The sequence below is a fragment of the Schistocerca nitens genome, chromosome 6, assembly GCF_023898315.1.
Source record: "Schistocerca nitens isolate TAMUIC-IGC-003100 chromosome 6, iqSchNite1.1, whole genome shotgun sequence".
Taxonomy (NCBI): domain Eukaryota; kingdom Metazoa; phylum Arthropoda; class Insecta; order Orthoptera; family Acrididae; genus Schistocerca; species Schistocerca nitens.
The window spans coordinates 469,233,048-469,248,623 of NC_064619.1; the positions used below are offsets into that span (position 1 = coordinate 469,233,048).

The 15,576-nt window shown below is 41.5% G+C and overlaps 1 protein-coding gene across 1 annotated transcript in view; it reads right to left on the reverse strand.

Moving 5' to 3' along the window:
- Positions 1–15,576, reverse strand: part of LOC126262382 (probable cytochrome P450 304a1) — a 99,642-nt gene that overhangs the window by 14,928 nt on the left and 69,138 nt on the right. Inside the window, exons 6-7 of the mRNA XM_049958979.1 lie at positions 13,641–13,758; positions 4,582–4,723 (exon numbers count right to left, since the gene is read on the reverse strand). Coding sequence (XP_049814936.1) covers positions 4,582–4,723; positions 13,641–13,758 — 260 coding nt within the window. The remainder of the gene's footprint in view (positions 1–4,581; positions 4,724–13,640; positions 13,759–15,576) is intronic.

Here is a 15,576-nt window from a genome sequence, read left to right on the forward strand (position 1 = left end):
GGATAGCGAAATGCACATATACAGATGAAAGTAATCATATACACACGGTATAAAAGAGCACTGCCTTGGGGGAGCTGTCATTTCTACTCAAGTGATTTATGTGAAGAGGTGTCCAACATGATTATGGCCGTACGACTGGAATTAGGAGACTTTGAACGCGGAATGGTAGTTGGAGCTAGTCGCATGTGATATTCAATTTCGGAAATCGGTAGGGTATTCGATATTCCGATATCCATAGTGTCAAGACAGTGCCGAGAATACCACATCTCACCACGGTCAACGTACTGGCCGAAGTCATTCATTTCATGACCGCGAACAGTGCTGACAGACAAATGGGACGTATGATGAACGTATCCATTAGGATAGTGTGGCGTGTGGCGAAATGTGGCGTTAATGGAATATGGCAACAGACGACCGACGAGAGTGCCTTTGCTAACAAGGCTACATCGCCAACAACGCTTCTCCAGAGTTCGTGACCATATCGGTTAGACCGTAGACGAATGGAAAACCGTGGCATGGTCAGATGAATCCAGATTTGCGTTCGTACCAGCTGATGGTAGGATTCGAGGGTGGCACTGACCCGACGAAACTGTCGAGCCAAGTTGTCAACAACTGTGCAAGCAGATTGTGGCTCAGTAATGGTGTGGGCTGTGTTTACGTGGAATGGTATGGGTTCGCTGGTCCAACTGAGCCGATCTCTTATGTTCGCTGGTCCAACTGAGCCGATCTCTTATGTTCGACTAGCTGAAGACCATTAGCAGCCGTTCATGGACTTAATGTTTCCAAACAACGATGGAGTTTTTATGGATGATAGTGCACCATGTCACCGAGCCACCGTTGTTCACGATTGGTTTGAAGAACATTCTGAACGATTCGAGCGAATGATCTGGCCATCCAGATCAGTCGACCTGAATCCCACGGAACATTTATGGGGCGTAACAGAGAGGTCAGTTAGTGTGCAAAATCCTGCACCAGCAACAAATTCATTATTATGAACAGCTAAGGGGCAGCACGGCTAGTTATTTCTGCAGTAAACACCCAACGACTATTTGAATCCATGCCACGTCGATTTGCTGCCCTACGGCGGGAAAAAGAAGGTGCGACCCACATTATCCCAAGAGTTTTTTACCTCAGTGTATGTGTGCTTCAGTCTTTTTTCATAAATTATAAAGATTACTCCAAAAAAGTAAGGTTTATCCATGTGAAAAACTGTTTCAGGGTACAATACGGTCATGTACCTAGGAAAAAGTATTTTGTTCAAATTTAAAATCTTTGCAACCGAGAAAATCTTGCCAAGACTGTATTTAATAATCAATGTATTACATTATTACTCTACTACACACCAGTAATCAGAAAGGGAAGTCAATTTAAGAAGTATGACGAAAAACAAGTTATAAGTTAACTCTTTATTGAAGAAACTCAGTTCATTTGCAAATATCACGTGTTCCATGGTAAAAGCCTTTTCATTTCGTGGAACAAGATGGTGTACGACTGACGAAGTATGGCGTAATCGTCGCTATGTTATGTATCTAGTTCTAAAAATATGTAGCATTTTAGTCACCATAAAACTCGGAGGGGTTAACAGTATCTTGTAAATAGCTTTAATATAGTACACAGTACTCAGATATGTAGAATTCGTAATATTCACAAACTCTTCACATAGCACAACCTCAAGGCTCACAACAACAGGAACAATACAGATTCCCGGAAAATGCTTATTGCGGTCTTTAGTGCACTCTCCTTCATGTGATTACAAATCGATCACTAGATCGATAAAATGACCCCAAGGTATTAAGCACGCATTTAAGCTCAGGGAAGACTGCCTGAACGCCTACTGAACACCTGCCAAAAACGAAATGTAACATATTTCTCCACAGGTAATTCCTGATGTATCAACTGCACAATTTGTACGAGACAGCTTAAAAAAAATATGTCTCCAAAAAGGAATTAAAAAAGATCCTCTCTTGTGACACGGTACCACTGAAACATTGTTAGTTAGGGCTTACTGAAACTCACCTGACAGGGCTTCCATTACATTGGAATTTTTCTGAAACTAATAAACGTGTTTCTCCATTTTCTCTAGCATACATTTCTGAATGAAATGACTATGAACCAGTAACTGAAAATGTTTGAGAGCAGTATGGGATTTAATTCTATGGTGTTGGTAAATAAGATAATACCGCTAGCAATGCTTATAAAATCTGTTATTCAGGAAGCTATTGTGCAGTTATTAAAGCCACTCTCTTTGTTTCAGACACAATCACATTTATAATTGGGGCAGCAATCATTATCGGTTTCGGCCATACAGTAGCATCTACAGATTGTACATGCCATAGGTCACAATTCGTCGTCGCTGTCAATTGTTTTCCAGCTGCCGTCTATGATGTACAGAAACTGAAGATGGCAAGTGCATGGCCGAAACTGATAATATTTTTTAGCATATTGCTGATGTGTTTGATACTAATAATTAAAAGAATGGGATAGTATGACAGTCTTCTCCAAGGACGGAATGTGATTTCTCTGAAAGAAACGTTCGCCATAATTACTTTTGTAGTGTCACGGAATTCGCACAACAAATAGCTATTGCTTGTAACTTTTACGTACATGCTTGACCCGCGCCGATTTTAACGTATTTCTTTCCGCAGCAATGTTCTTCCTTTGCACTTTATACAGTTAGTTTTCCTTAGGTATAACAGTAAATTTGTCATTGGGTGACAAAGGCAGTAACAAATGCGAGTTGACACAAAAATAAATGATAGTGCAGTCTCACCTACTTCACAGTTTTAAAAACTGCTTCACAACCATATATGACGTTTTCCCTAAACTGGTATCCCCAAATGCACTCAAGTTTGTCATTATTAATTGTACATAATCTGAGGCACAAAAAGTATATCTCACAGGGCAGCCTATGTAGTGGGACGTGAAATTGAAGCGTCACCCATCCACCAGTGTCAGCCCAGTTTGCAGGTGAATATAAGTTTAATTTAGTGTTTTGTTTACGTATTTTGTAATATTTGTAATTGTTGTGAATTATCTAAAGTTTTGTATTTATTTTTATGTTTCATGTACGGAGAGGGCGGCGCAACGAACGGAGACAGCATCTTCACTGCCGGGACCAGAGAGAAAATTGCTGTCCACTATACGTCGCGGGTCGACAGCCAAAGAGCAACAGAAGATCCTGAAACCGAGTTGTAGCGTCGTGCTTCTAAAAACTGAAAAAATAAGAATTTGTAATGTTTCTACAACAATGACGTCATAGAAAGTTTAATCATGTTGTAAATGTTCAGGCCTATCTTGTCAAGGCTCAGGTTCACGTCTATATGTAGTATATAGGAAGATAATAAACTAGTGTATACTACAAAAGTTTAAATACGTGTTCCGAGAATTTATTTATGAAGAATTATGTTAAGGAAGAAGTATTACTAATTTATTTGACAAGATTATTAATTTTTGACAACGTTCATCGCGAGTTTGGGTCTTGAAAGTTTATTCAATGTGGTTCTAATATTTATTAAAGCAGATAACTTGCATTAATATAATTTCTGAGAAGAAACAAATGGCATCTAAACCGAAAAAAGTTTGCGCAAACCAATTGGACTGAGTGACGTAATTCTGCGCATACGACTCAAATGATGATGTTTTAATTACAGTTTCGTTCAAGAACCATTCAGAGACAATTTTAAAAAGAATTTAAATAATTTTGAAGTATTTTGTAACTGACGTAGGTGACGAAGTCTGCACATGGTCATATGTCAAAAGAAAATCATTTATACAAAACTTACGTCGTTACACTACACCTATATAAATATAATTTGACTGTCAGCGTTTAGAACACTAAATTCTAAAACCTTTCATTTGCGATGCTCGACGGTGGTCTCGCGGTTCTAGGCGCGCAGTCCGGAACCGCGCGACTGCTACGGTCGCAGGTTCGAATCCTGCCTCGGGCATGGGTGTGTGTGATGTCCTTAGGTTAGTTAGGTTTAAGTTGTTCTAAGTTCTAGGGGACTTATGGCCTAAGATGTTGAGTCCCGTAGTGCTCAGAGCCATTTTTTTGCGATGCTCGAAACTGTAGAGGGACAAATTAATGGCTAAAATTTATAAATCGTTTATGCTAATTATAATGTTTAAGCTGTTCAGTAAGAGAAGCATTTTAGGATTTCCAAACAGTTATCTGAGGGGAAAAGTAATTCAAGATGACTGGTTCTGCAGCGATTTTCATCCAACTCTTCTCAAATAGGAGCACCTCTCTGCCACCTCGTGACTAAATTCGATATTTTTGTCAACTTTCAACTTAACAATGAAAATTGTAAAATTTGCTTGATTTTATATTTCTTAGTTTTTTCAGTTTGATACACCGCTGGTAAAATAAAAAAAAATTGCTAAAAACTAATAACTTGTATGCACAAGGCAATAAGCGAATTGCTACTGTAAACAAATGAAAATTATGTGTGTATGAGATGGATAAAGTGCTGGTTGATGTACATTATCTTATCTAATAATAACAGACACAACTTTATTACAATGGACATATTTTAAAAAAATGATGAGTGAATAAGTAGTATAACGTTATCACTAACTTACCTGCACCAAAGGGCAGAGTGTAGTCCTTCTTAGTAAGCGTGCCGTCGCTCTCCAGAAATCTTTCTGGTCGGTAATTACTCGGATCACGCCACAGATTTTCATCCATATGTACGCTCCACAGATTTGTTATAACAATGGTATTCTGGAAAGCACAGAAAGAAAATATCATTACAATATATTCTACAATTGTAATTCCTAAACATTACTCTTGTACTGGACTTGGAAAACTACAATTATGTAGAATTTAATTAAATCTTAACAACTATCTTCAGCTTTTCACTGTAATTTAAAATTTAGAACATATGAAAATATAGTTCCTTTGAATGCTAAAGCACGCCAGTACCTTCAACGTATCAAACTGTGAAGCTTTTATAATGATTTTTCCTATTGTACTGTTAGGAAAATAACGTTTAGCTCTACTGGATGGTAACTTTCGTAATTACCTGACTTTGCTTCAGTATAGCACAATGTAAGACGTATTCCTCATTTTTTAGGTTCTTATACTATTTATTTGTAAACATCTAGTTTTTTTCATGTCGAAACTCCCTCATTCCTGTTATTTAAAGTATTCAAATATTCGTCTCCTTTTGTTTGCATTTACAATGTCAGTTTCAGCTTCAATTAGGAAATGACTTCAGTAAAAATGTCGAAACCGGTCATGGGCTAAAATAAACAACTTTTTAATTAACTAGTTCAGTACGCAATTGCGGAGCAGTAGCGTTCTCCAAAACATGGAGAAATTAATAAAAATTTCTTGTGCTTCAAATAATCTTTATTTTGTCATCATTTCTGATTATGTAAAAAAGTAAGAGTAAGGAGATGACTACATAGAAACTTACGTTAGGTAGATGCCACATTTCATCTGTTAAGGTGCCAGAGGGCACACTAATCACTGAGAGTAAGCAATTTGCCTTCTAACAGTTCAAAGTTTCTTTTAATATTTTATAGTGCAAGAGACGAGTTGGAAAAACTGCTAGTTAATAGCATAATTAATGACATTACTCTATTAAGCGAAATGAAATGTATACAGTCATTTCAAGAGTGAAGTAAGAAAATGTGCCTGAAGATGGTGTTTCAATAGAAATGATTAAACTTGGTGGCTAAGTAATACAAAGAGAAGTTGCAAAATTCATAAAGGAAGTAATTATATCATCCCACGCCAAGACCATCATAACAGGAGTGGCGTGTTGTCGGCAGAGAATACGTGTTCTGGATTTCCTGCAGATACGATTCCACTGCGATACGGATAGCAGATGCAATACAGACTGGTAGTGAAATGGCCTGGCAACGGGAAACGTGCTCCGTAGTTGAAGTACCTAGCACAGTGCAATTCTTGTGGGCGAAACGTTTAAATTGCACAAGTATTCACCGTAAATTCTGGAGTATGTGTATCAAACAATTTGACCAACGCCCCACATGCGTGAATGATGCTGATCGGGAAGGAAGTTCATCGACATCGACCACATACCACCTACGACAAAGTGCAGGCTAGGTGTGTATGTGTGGGTGCGGAGAGGTGGGACGGGAGGGAGTGTGGCCCTCAAAGACAATGACATATCAGCTCATCTTTGTAACTCAATCAAATTTGCTCATTATCTGATCCAGTTTTTGCATAAAATTACATTGGGTCTAAGGTATCCATAATACCTCTAGGATAGTGAAGGGGATGAAATGGGGTTTATACTTAAAAATGTTCTAAAGCGATCTGTTGGTATTTATTTGCTGTATTTAGCTGACTTGGAATATTTTAAAAGTATAAAGTGCAATTTGTCTCTTATATGTGTTGTTCCTTGTGTCAACTAGGTCGCGAAAATCAGCGTTGCAGATAGCCAACGATTTTGTCAGCATGTTTCTGGATCTAAAATCATGCCACATGGCTGAATACTACAGATAAATTTAACGTCATCTCACTACTCGTTTAGTGTAAAACAGCAGAGATGCCGGCATGTGCACTGTACAGTGTACACGCCAATGTGATCGCCTAATAGAGCCGGCCGCTGTGGCCGAGCGGTTCTAGGCGCTTCAGTCCGGAACCGCGCTGCTGCTTCAGTCACAGGTTCGAATCCTGCCTCGGGCATGGATGTGTCTGATGTCCTTAGGTTAGTTAGGTTTAAGTTGTAGGGGACTGATGACTTCATATGTTAAGTCCCACAGTGCTCAGAGCCATTTGAACCATTTTTTTGGACTGCCAAGTGGGATATAACCATGAGAAAATGAGTAAAAAACCAAGGAAAGGATAATGTTCCACGAGTCGGAGCATGGAGTGTCAGAAGTTTGAAAGTGGTAGGGAAGCTAGAGAATCTGAAAATGTCCAGTCCAGATAGAGTGGGAGTCAGGGTAGTCAGAAGGATTTATGGTCAGATGACACTAGGATAATATCAACAGATGCGTAAAATGGTATTACAGGAGTAGGATACGTTATGAATATGAAGGTAGGGCAGAGAGTGAGTTACTGTTAACAGTTGAGTGATAGGGTTGTTCTCGTCAGAATCGACTGCAAACTGACACCGACAACAATAATTCAGGCGTACATATCGACGTCGCAAGCAGAGGAGGGAAAGATAAGGAAAGTATATACGATTATTGAAGGGGAAATTCAGTACGTGAAGGCAGATGGAAATCTAATAGTCATGTGGCATTGAACAGCGGTTGTAGGGGAAGCAATAGAAAAAAAGGTGTAAGGGATAATATGCGTTTGAGAGTAGGAAAGAGAGAGGAGAAAGGCTAACTGTGTCCTGCAATAATTTTCACATGGAAATAGCAATACTCTCTTTATTAATCACAAGAAAAGGCGGTATATTTGGAAAAGGCCGGGCGATACAGGAAAATTTCGGTTAGATTACTTCATGGTCCGGCAGGGATTCCGAAATCAGTTGCTGGATTGTAAGGCGTACCCAGGGGTAGTTATAAACTCAGATGACAATTTGGTGATGATGAAGAGTAGGTTGAAATTTAAGAGACTTCTCAGGAAGAATCAATGCTCAAAGAAGTGGGATACAGAAGAACTGAGAAATGAATAGATTCGTTTGAAATTCCCTGAAGCTGCAGGTGCTGCGATAATGAATAGCTCAGTAGGCAGTTCAGTTGAGGAGAAATCGACATCGACATAAGGTCAGTCACAGAGGTTGGAGAGAAAAATCACGACACGTTCATAGGAATTGTGTTCGGCAACGTAAAATGGTGCAAAACGATCGAAATTCTGAGAAAAATAAGAGTAAGCTATAGGTAAAGACGAGCAATATAAAATACGGACAGGAATCAAGAGGGAACAATAAGATTGCAAGACCAAGAAACAAGTGCTCGAATTAAGTAGGATGTAAGGCAAGGGTGCAGTCTTTCGCCTCTAATGTCAGTCTACACATCGAAGAAGCAATGAGGGAAATAAAAGAAAGAGTTAAGAGTGAGATTAAAGTCTAGAGTGAAATGATATCAATGATACGATTCGCAGATGACAATGCTATCCTCAGTGAAAGTGAAGAAAAATTAGAGGATCACTCGTAAGGAATCAGTATTCTAATGAATACACAATATGGATTTCGAGTAAATCGAAGAAAGACGAAAGTAACGATAGGTATCAGATACGAGAACAGCGCGAAACTTACCATCAGAATTGGGGATGACGAGGCAGACCTAGTTAAAGACTTCTGCTACCTAGACAGTCAAATAACCCATGCCGGAGGGAGCAATGAGGGTGTAAAAAAGCAGACCAGCACTGGCAAAAAGGGCATTTCTGGCCAAGATAAGTCTGCCAGTATCAAACATAGGACTTAACTTGAGTCTGAATGTACATTTGGTGCACAGTATTGTATGGTAGTGCAACATGGACTGTGAGAAAACCGAAACGTAAAAGAATCGAAGCATGTGGGATGTGGTCGCTACAGAGGAATGTTGAAAATTAGGTGGACTGATGAGGAGGTTCTCTGTAGAATCGGCGAGGAGAGGAACACGTGGAAAACAATAACTAGAATGAGAATGCTAGGACATGATGGAACAACTTCCATGGTACTAGAGGAAGCTGTAGAGGGTGAAAGCTGTAGATGAAGACAGATATTGGTATAAATATAGCAACTAATTGAGGACATAGGTTGTAAGTGCTACCTCTGAGATGAAAAGGTTGACACAGGATAGGAATTCGTGGTAGGCTGCATCATTCCAATTTCAAGACTAGCTATCGCTTGCATCTTGTCCTGTAGTTACGCAGGGTCGGCCATGGTTAACCGGATTTGGCATGTTAATTGTAAGGGGTGGCCGGATGCCCTTCCTGCCGACACCCCGTAACCCCCAGGACGTCTAGTGTAAATCGTGAAATAGTGTGAATGTGTTTCAAATGTCTGTGAGTCGTGTAACTGAGGCGGGACGTGGTGACCAGCCCAGTATTCATCTATCAGGATGTGGAAAACCGCCTAAAAACCACGTCCAGGCTGGCCGGTACACCGGCCGCCGTCGTTAATCCGCCGAGCGGCTTCGATCCGGGGCCAGCGCGCCTACCCGAGTCCAGGAAGCAGCGCGTTAGCGCTCTCGGCTATCCTGGCGGGTCATTCCAATCACAAGACTGATGACCCAAAACCATAAATAATAAATTAATAAAAATAAAAAAGACCTCTTTCTGAACTCAGTATCACGCTCGTTATAGAGATACGCTGAGGCAGTTTTTCAGGCTAGTAAATTGGAAGCTGCACTACACAAAATGGAAACCAAACATCGTCGCGATCCTCCTGGTATCAGCCCGTCCTTGGCAGTCACATTTTGAAGCAGCGTATGGTGTGTGTAGTGTGTACAGAGACTGGGAGTGTGAAATGAGTGAACAGTATAGCGCTAGCTTTGTACATTATTAAATAACTTCTTTGTAAAACAGTATTGTGCGCTAGGGATAAACCAAATGAGGCAGCACTGTTTTAAACAGACTGTCATTGCATTCGGTACTGTGGAGGCTTCGATCTTCATTAGGCCATCCTAATAGAGGTTTTCCGCGGTTTCCCTATACTACGTCAGACAACTGGAGGGATAGTTCCTGTTACATGCAGGAATTTCACGAATAGTTCTTTGACTGAGCAGTGTTCCTTGCAAAATTAAAGTTTCGCTTGAAAGAATATTCTCAATAAAAGGACAGTTGTTTATTCACAGACATATGAAGTCTGATTATTTATAGTTACCTTTGCAACAATTTCTCTAATACCACATCTGATCGTGTATTGTCGACTTCGATAACCTTTCCATATAAGGCTTGGTTCTGTTTTGTAATTAAATGCGAGGGTCGTTCAATAACTAACGCAACACATTTTTTCTCTGCCAGTTTCGATTGAAAAAATGTGAAATCTTTTGTGGGATATCGTGGAATGCTCCCGCTTCAGCTCCTATAGTTGGCGACGCTATTCGTAGCCTTCAAAATGACGTCTGACAGAGGCGAGATACAGAGAGCTCTCACCGAGTTTCTTTTGGTGGAAAACCAGAGCGTCGCTGATATTCATAGGCTCTCGCATCGTGGCTACGTAGACCTGACAACGAACAAAATCGCGGTGAGTCGCAACGAGGTCGCGCAAACCTCTCGGGTCTCCCGTGTGTCAGCCGGCCGCACACCAGTTGTGACTTTTGCAATGTTAGAACGTGCGGACACTCTCATTCGAGTTGATCGATGCATCTCAAAGAAACACCTCGCTACTCACCTGGACGTTTCTTTTACTATTGCTGATACACTCGTCCACCTGTTGCGGTACACAAAGGGGCATGATCGTTGGGTTCCTTGCCGCCTAACAGAAGACCATAAAGAGCAACAGAGGAGCATCTGTGCGGAACTGCTTCCGCATTACAAGACTGATAGTGACAATCGTTTGTCTAACAACACAGATGACGAAAAATGGGTTCATAGCTTCGAACCGAGAATAAAAAGACAATCCATGGAGTGGCGAAACGTCACGTCTCCTCCGAAGGAAATGTTCAAAGCTGCATCCTCACCCGGTGAAGTCATGGTGACAGTTTTCTGGGACTCTGAAGCGGTTATTCTGTTTTATGTCCCTCCTCATGGTGCAACGATCAACAGTGAAACGTATTGTGCTACACCTCGTCGCCACAATAATGCAAATGAACTTCTCCTTGGCCGCGGTCTGAGGCATCTTGGCACGGTTCGCGTGGCTCCAACCGCCGGAGGTTCCAGTCCTCTCTCGGCCATGGGTGTCTGTGTTGTCCTTAGCGTAAGTTAGTTTAATTTAAATTAAGTAGTATGTAAGCCTAGCGACCGATGACCTCAGCAGCTTGGTTCCATAGGAACTTACCACATATAAAAAAATCTTCTCATTTTTCATAACAACGCAAGGCCTCACACAAGTCTTCGCACCCGAGAGCAGCTCACAAACTTCTTTGGATTGTTCCTCCTCAGCCACCTTGCAGCCCGGATCTCACACCTTTCGACGTCCACCTATTTGGCCCAATGAAGGATGCACTCCGCGGGCAGCAGTACATGGATGACTGAGAGATAAGTGATGCAGCAAGACGTTGACTCCGACGTCAACCAGCAGAGTGGCGGCATGAGGATGGCGTAACGGCGTCGCATTAAACGGATATTATATTGAAAAATAGTGTTTTCTCCAAATGAAAATGGCTCTGAGCACTATGGGACTTAACATCTATGGTCATCAGTCCCCTAGAACTTAAAACTACTTAAACCTAACTAACCTAAGGACATCACACAACACCCAGTCATCACGAGGCAGAGAATATCCCTGACCCTGTCGGGAATCGAACCCGGGAACCCGGGCGCGGGAAGCGAGAACGCTACCGCACGACCACGAGCTGCAAACTTTCTCCAAATGAGTGGGAAATAATATGGTCTACTGGAATCCAGAATAAAACCAACCTGCTTTCAGAAGAAAAAGTGTTGAATCATTTACTGAATGTCCCACCTAGTCTTAGCAGATTTCCGGCCGTTGTGGCCGAGCTGCTCTAGACGCATCAGTCCGGAACCACGCTGCTGCTACGGTCGCAGGTTCGAATCCTGCCTCGGGCATGAATGTGTCTGATGTCCTTAGGTTAGTTAGGTTGAAGTAGTTCTAAGTCTAGGGCACTGATGACCTCAGATATTAAGTCCCATAGTGCTTAGAGCCATCTGAACCATCTAAGCAGTTTCTTAATTCTTTTATTTCTGTCGATCACTTAAACTTCTTGTAGCTAACTTGATTTGTTGACCCAACGTCATAGTCGCTTACCAGTGGTGATTGCAGTAGGCCCGCGAACATCGTGATTGTGCACCGAAATCTGGTTTCTGTGTGGTGAATCACAATGTGCTAATTTCGTATAGAGTTTCTTGTCGCATTACGTCGAAGGTCTTGTCAGGATTTAAATTCTTACAGGGGAGCAAGTGAATCATACATGCATCAAGAGACCTACACATTCCGATGGTAACGTTATTGCGCTACGATGAGATTCATCTGTGTTTCTACATCTACATCTACATCTACATTCATACTCCGCAAGCCACCCAACGGTGTGTGGCGGAGGGCACTTTACGTGCCACTGTCATTACCTCCCTTTCCTGTTCCAGTCGCGTATGGTTCGCGGGAAGAACGACTGTCTGAAAGCCTCCGTGCGCGCTCTAATCTCTCTAATTTTACATTCGTGATCTCCTCGGAAGGTATAAGTAGGGGGAAGCAATATACTCGATACCTCATCCAGAAACGCACCCTCTCGAAACCTGGCGAGCAAGCTACACCGCGATGCAGAGCGCCTCTCTTGCAGAGTCTGCCACTTGAGTTTATTAAACATTTCCGTAACGCTATCACGGTTACCAAATAACCCTGTGACGAAACGCGCCGCTCTTCTTTGGATCTTCTCTATCTCCTCCGTCAACCCGATCTGGTACGGATCCCACACTGATGAGCAATACTCAAGGATAGGTCGAACGAGTGTTTTGTAAGCCACCTCCTTTGTTGCTGGACTACATTTTCTAAGCACTCTCCCAATGAATCTCAACCTGGTACCCGCCTTACCAACAATTAATTTTATATGATCATTCCACTTCAAATCGTTCCGCACGCATACTCCCAGATATTTTACAGAAGTAACTGCTACCAGTGTTTGTTCCGCTATCATATAATCATACAATAAAGGATCCTTCTTTCTATGTATTCGCAATACATTACATTTGTCTATGTTAAGGGGCAGTTGCCACTCCCTGCACCAAGTGCCTATCCGCTGCAGATCTTCCTGCATTTCGCTACAATTTTCTAATGCTGCAACTTCTCTGTATACTACAGCATCATCCGCGAAAAGCCGCATGGAACTTCCGACACTATCTACTAGGTCATTTATATATATTGTGAAAAGCAATGGTCCCATAACACTTCCCTGTGGCACGCCAGAGGTTACCTTAACGTCTGTAGACGTCTCTCCATTGATAACAACATGCTGTGTTCTGTTTGCTAAAAAATCTTCAATCCAGCCACACAGCTGGTCTGAGACTCTATTGTTGTTTTGCGAGAAAATGGTTCAAATGGCTCTGAGCACTATGGGACTCCACTGCTGTGGTTATCAGTCCCCTAGAACTTAGAACTACTTAAACCTAACTAACCTAAGGACATCACACTCATCCATGCCCGAGGCAGGATTCGAACCTGCGACCGTAGCAGTCGCACGGTTCCGGACTGCGCGCCTAGAACCGCGAGACCACCGTGGCCGGCTTTTGCGAGAATCTAAGCTCTGCTGACTGTTTGCTGACTGTTTACTAGCTGTTGAACATCAAAATTTTACAAAGAATTTGTATTTTTTACATAATTTGATAATGATAATGATAAATTCAACTTGATATCATGGTCCACAAAATTTTCCCTAGTATGTCAGTACTTTTGCACATATCTCGACTGGTGTTGAGGCAAGGAGCACACGAACTATCCTCTCTTAAAATCCAGTACTAAGTGCCCCATTCCCATACAGGGCATTGGTGGACCTAAATCATGCCCAATTATAGCTCTTCAGCGCCTCAGAAATGGGCAGAGATACCTAATCATAATATTCTGGATGAAATATTATGCATTTTATAAGCAATTATAAGATAAAATGCTATAACTCACCGCAGGAATAAAGTACCCTTTCAATGTAGTATCCTGCGTCGCTCTATGAGGAATTGAGATTGGGGTGAGAGTACAAAGCCTAAGCGACTCTCGTATGCTGGCCTCAAAGTACGGCGTCCTGTGGAGAAAACAACATTAAAAATTAATTATTTCTAGATACGTTACATAACAGTACCTAGAAAATCATAGGTCATGGTTACAGAACCTAGTGATAGTTAAGATGTTTCTATAATGGAGATTGTAAACGTGTAAATCTTGATTGGCAAACAATTTATAAAATTATATATAAATCTTGACTGGCAAACAATTTATAAAATTATATATATCCTCACGCCGAGCGAAAGAGGATTGTGCAGTTGTACGCAACGTTGAAACCTCTCCGGACGTTCACCAAACGTACAGTAAGACTACAGTCAAACCAAATTAATAATATCACCCACATGCTAAGTAAGTATTAATCCTACAGATTTCTCCATCTTTCGTAAAAGCTAGCTATAAGAATAAATCATTAGAATGTACACTAACATTAGCTGTATGCATGATCATTTAGTAGCGATGGCTCCACCAGGGAAACCAAGGATAGGATTTCGTAGGTTGGGAGATAGCTGTGTGTTGGTAATAAATGTAGTAGGTATTATGTCGCATCTAAGTAGTGCACAACCAGTCCAGTGCAAGACTTGATATAGTTCCGTGGCATCAATCTCCAGCAGCTGTGGTTTGGTACCCCTTCCCGTTCCTCAGATTATCTTCCATAATTTTTACTTAAACTTGTTTTTGATTATACGAGGGTGAGTCAATTATTATCTGCAATTTAATTATATTTTTGTTTATTTTGGTGGTACTGTCGTTTTACATTGATGACGCATGCTTTGTTTATTTGTTGTTATACCTTTGCAGTTTTCAAGCTGCTAGGTTAGTTTCATTATTGCTGCTGTGCTGTTAAGCACGGCTGCTCCGCTGTCTATTTGCACCAAAGAAGAGCAACGTTCAGTGATCCAATTTTTGTGATCGGAAGGCGTATCAGGGAACTAAATTCATCGAAGGCTTTCGGTACAGTAGAGGAACAGTGTTTTGTCCCAACGGAGTGTCTACGAATGGATTGAAAAGTTCCTAAATGGCCGCACAAGTGTTACGAACGATGAAGGAGCCGGACGACTGCTTACCGCCACAAATGAAGAAACCATTGAGCGTTCACTTGAAATGATTATGTTAGACAGACGATTAACTATTGACGAAGAGGTACATCGTCTGCAAATTAGTCATGGTTCTGCCTACGAAATCATCTACAACAAACTTGGGTTTCATAAAGTTTGTGCAAGATGGATCCCAAAACAACTCACACAGTTGCATAAAAATGGTTCAAATGGCTCTGAGCACTATGGGACTTAACTTCTAAGGTCATCAGTCCCCTAGAACTTAGAACTACTTAAACCTAACTAACCTAAGGACATCACACACATCCATGCCCGAGGCAGGATTCGAACCTGCGACCGTAGCGGTCGCGCGGTTCCAGACTGTAGCGCCTTTAACCGCTTGGCCACCCCGGCCGGCGGTTGCATAAACAAACGCGCTTGGACATCAGCAAAAAAAATTAATTAATAAATAAATAAATAGAACATTTGGCTTGCTACGGTAATGAAGAGGACAACTTCTTAGACAGGGTCATTACTGGTGACGAAACATTAATCCACAATTACAAGCCGGAGAGTAAACGGCAGAGTATGGAATGGAAACATCCAAATTACCGTGCAAGAAAAAGTTCAAGACCCAACCGTCCGCAGGAAAACTGATGCTTACGGTTTTTTGCGACGCACAAGGTCCAGTACTGGAATATTATGGGGAAAGGGGCACAACAATAAACCGTGTACGTTACAGTGAGATGCTTACTGCCAGGCTAAAGCCTGCAATTGAAAGCAAACGCCGAGGACTGCTGTGA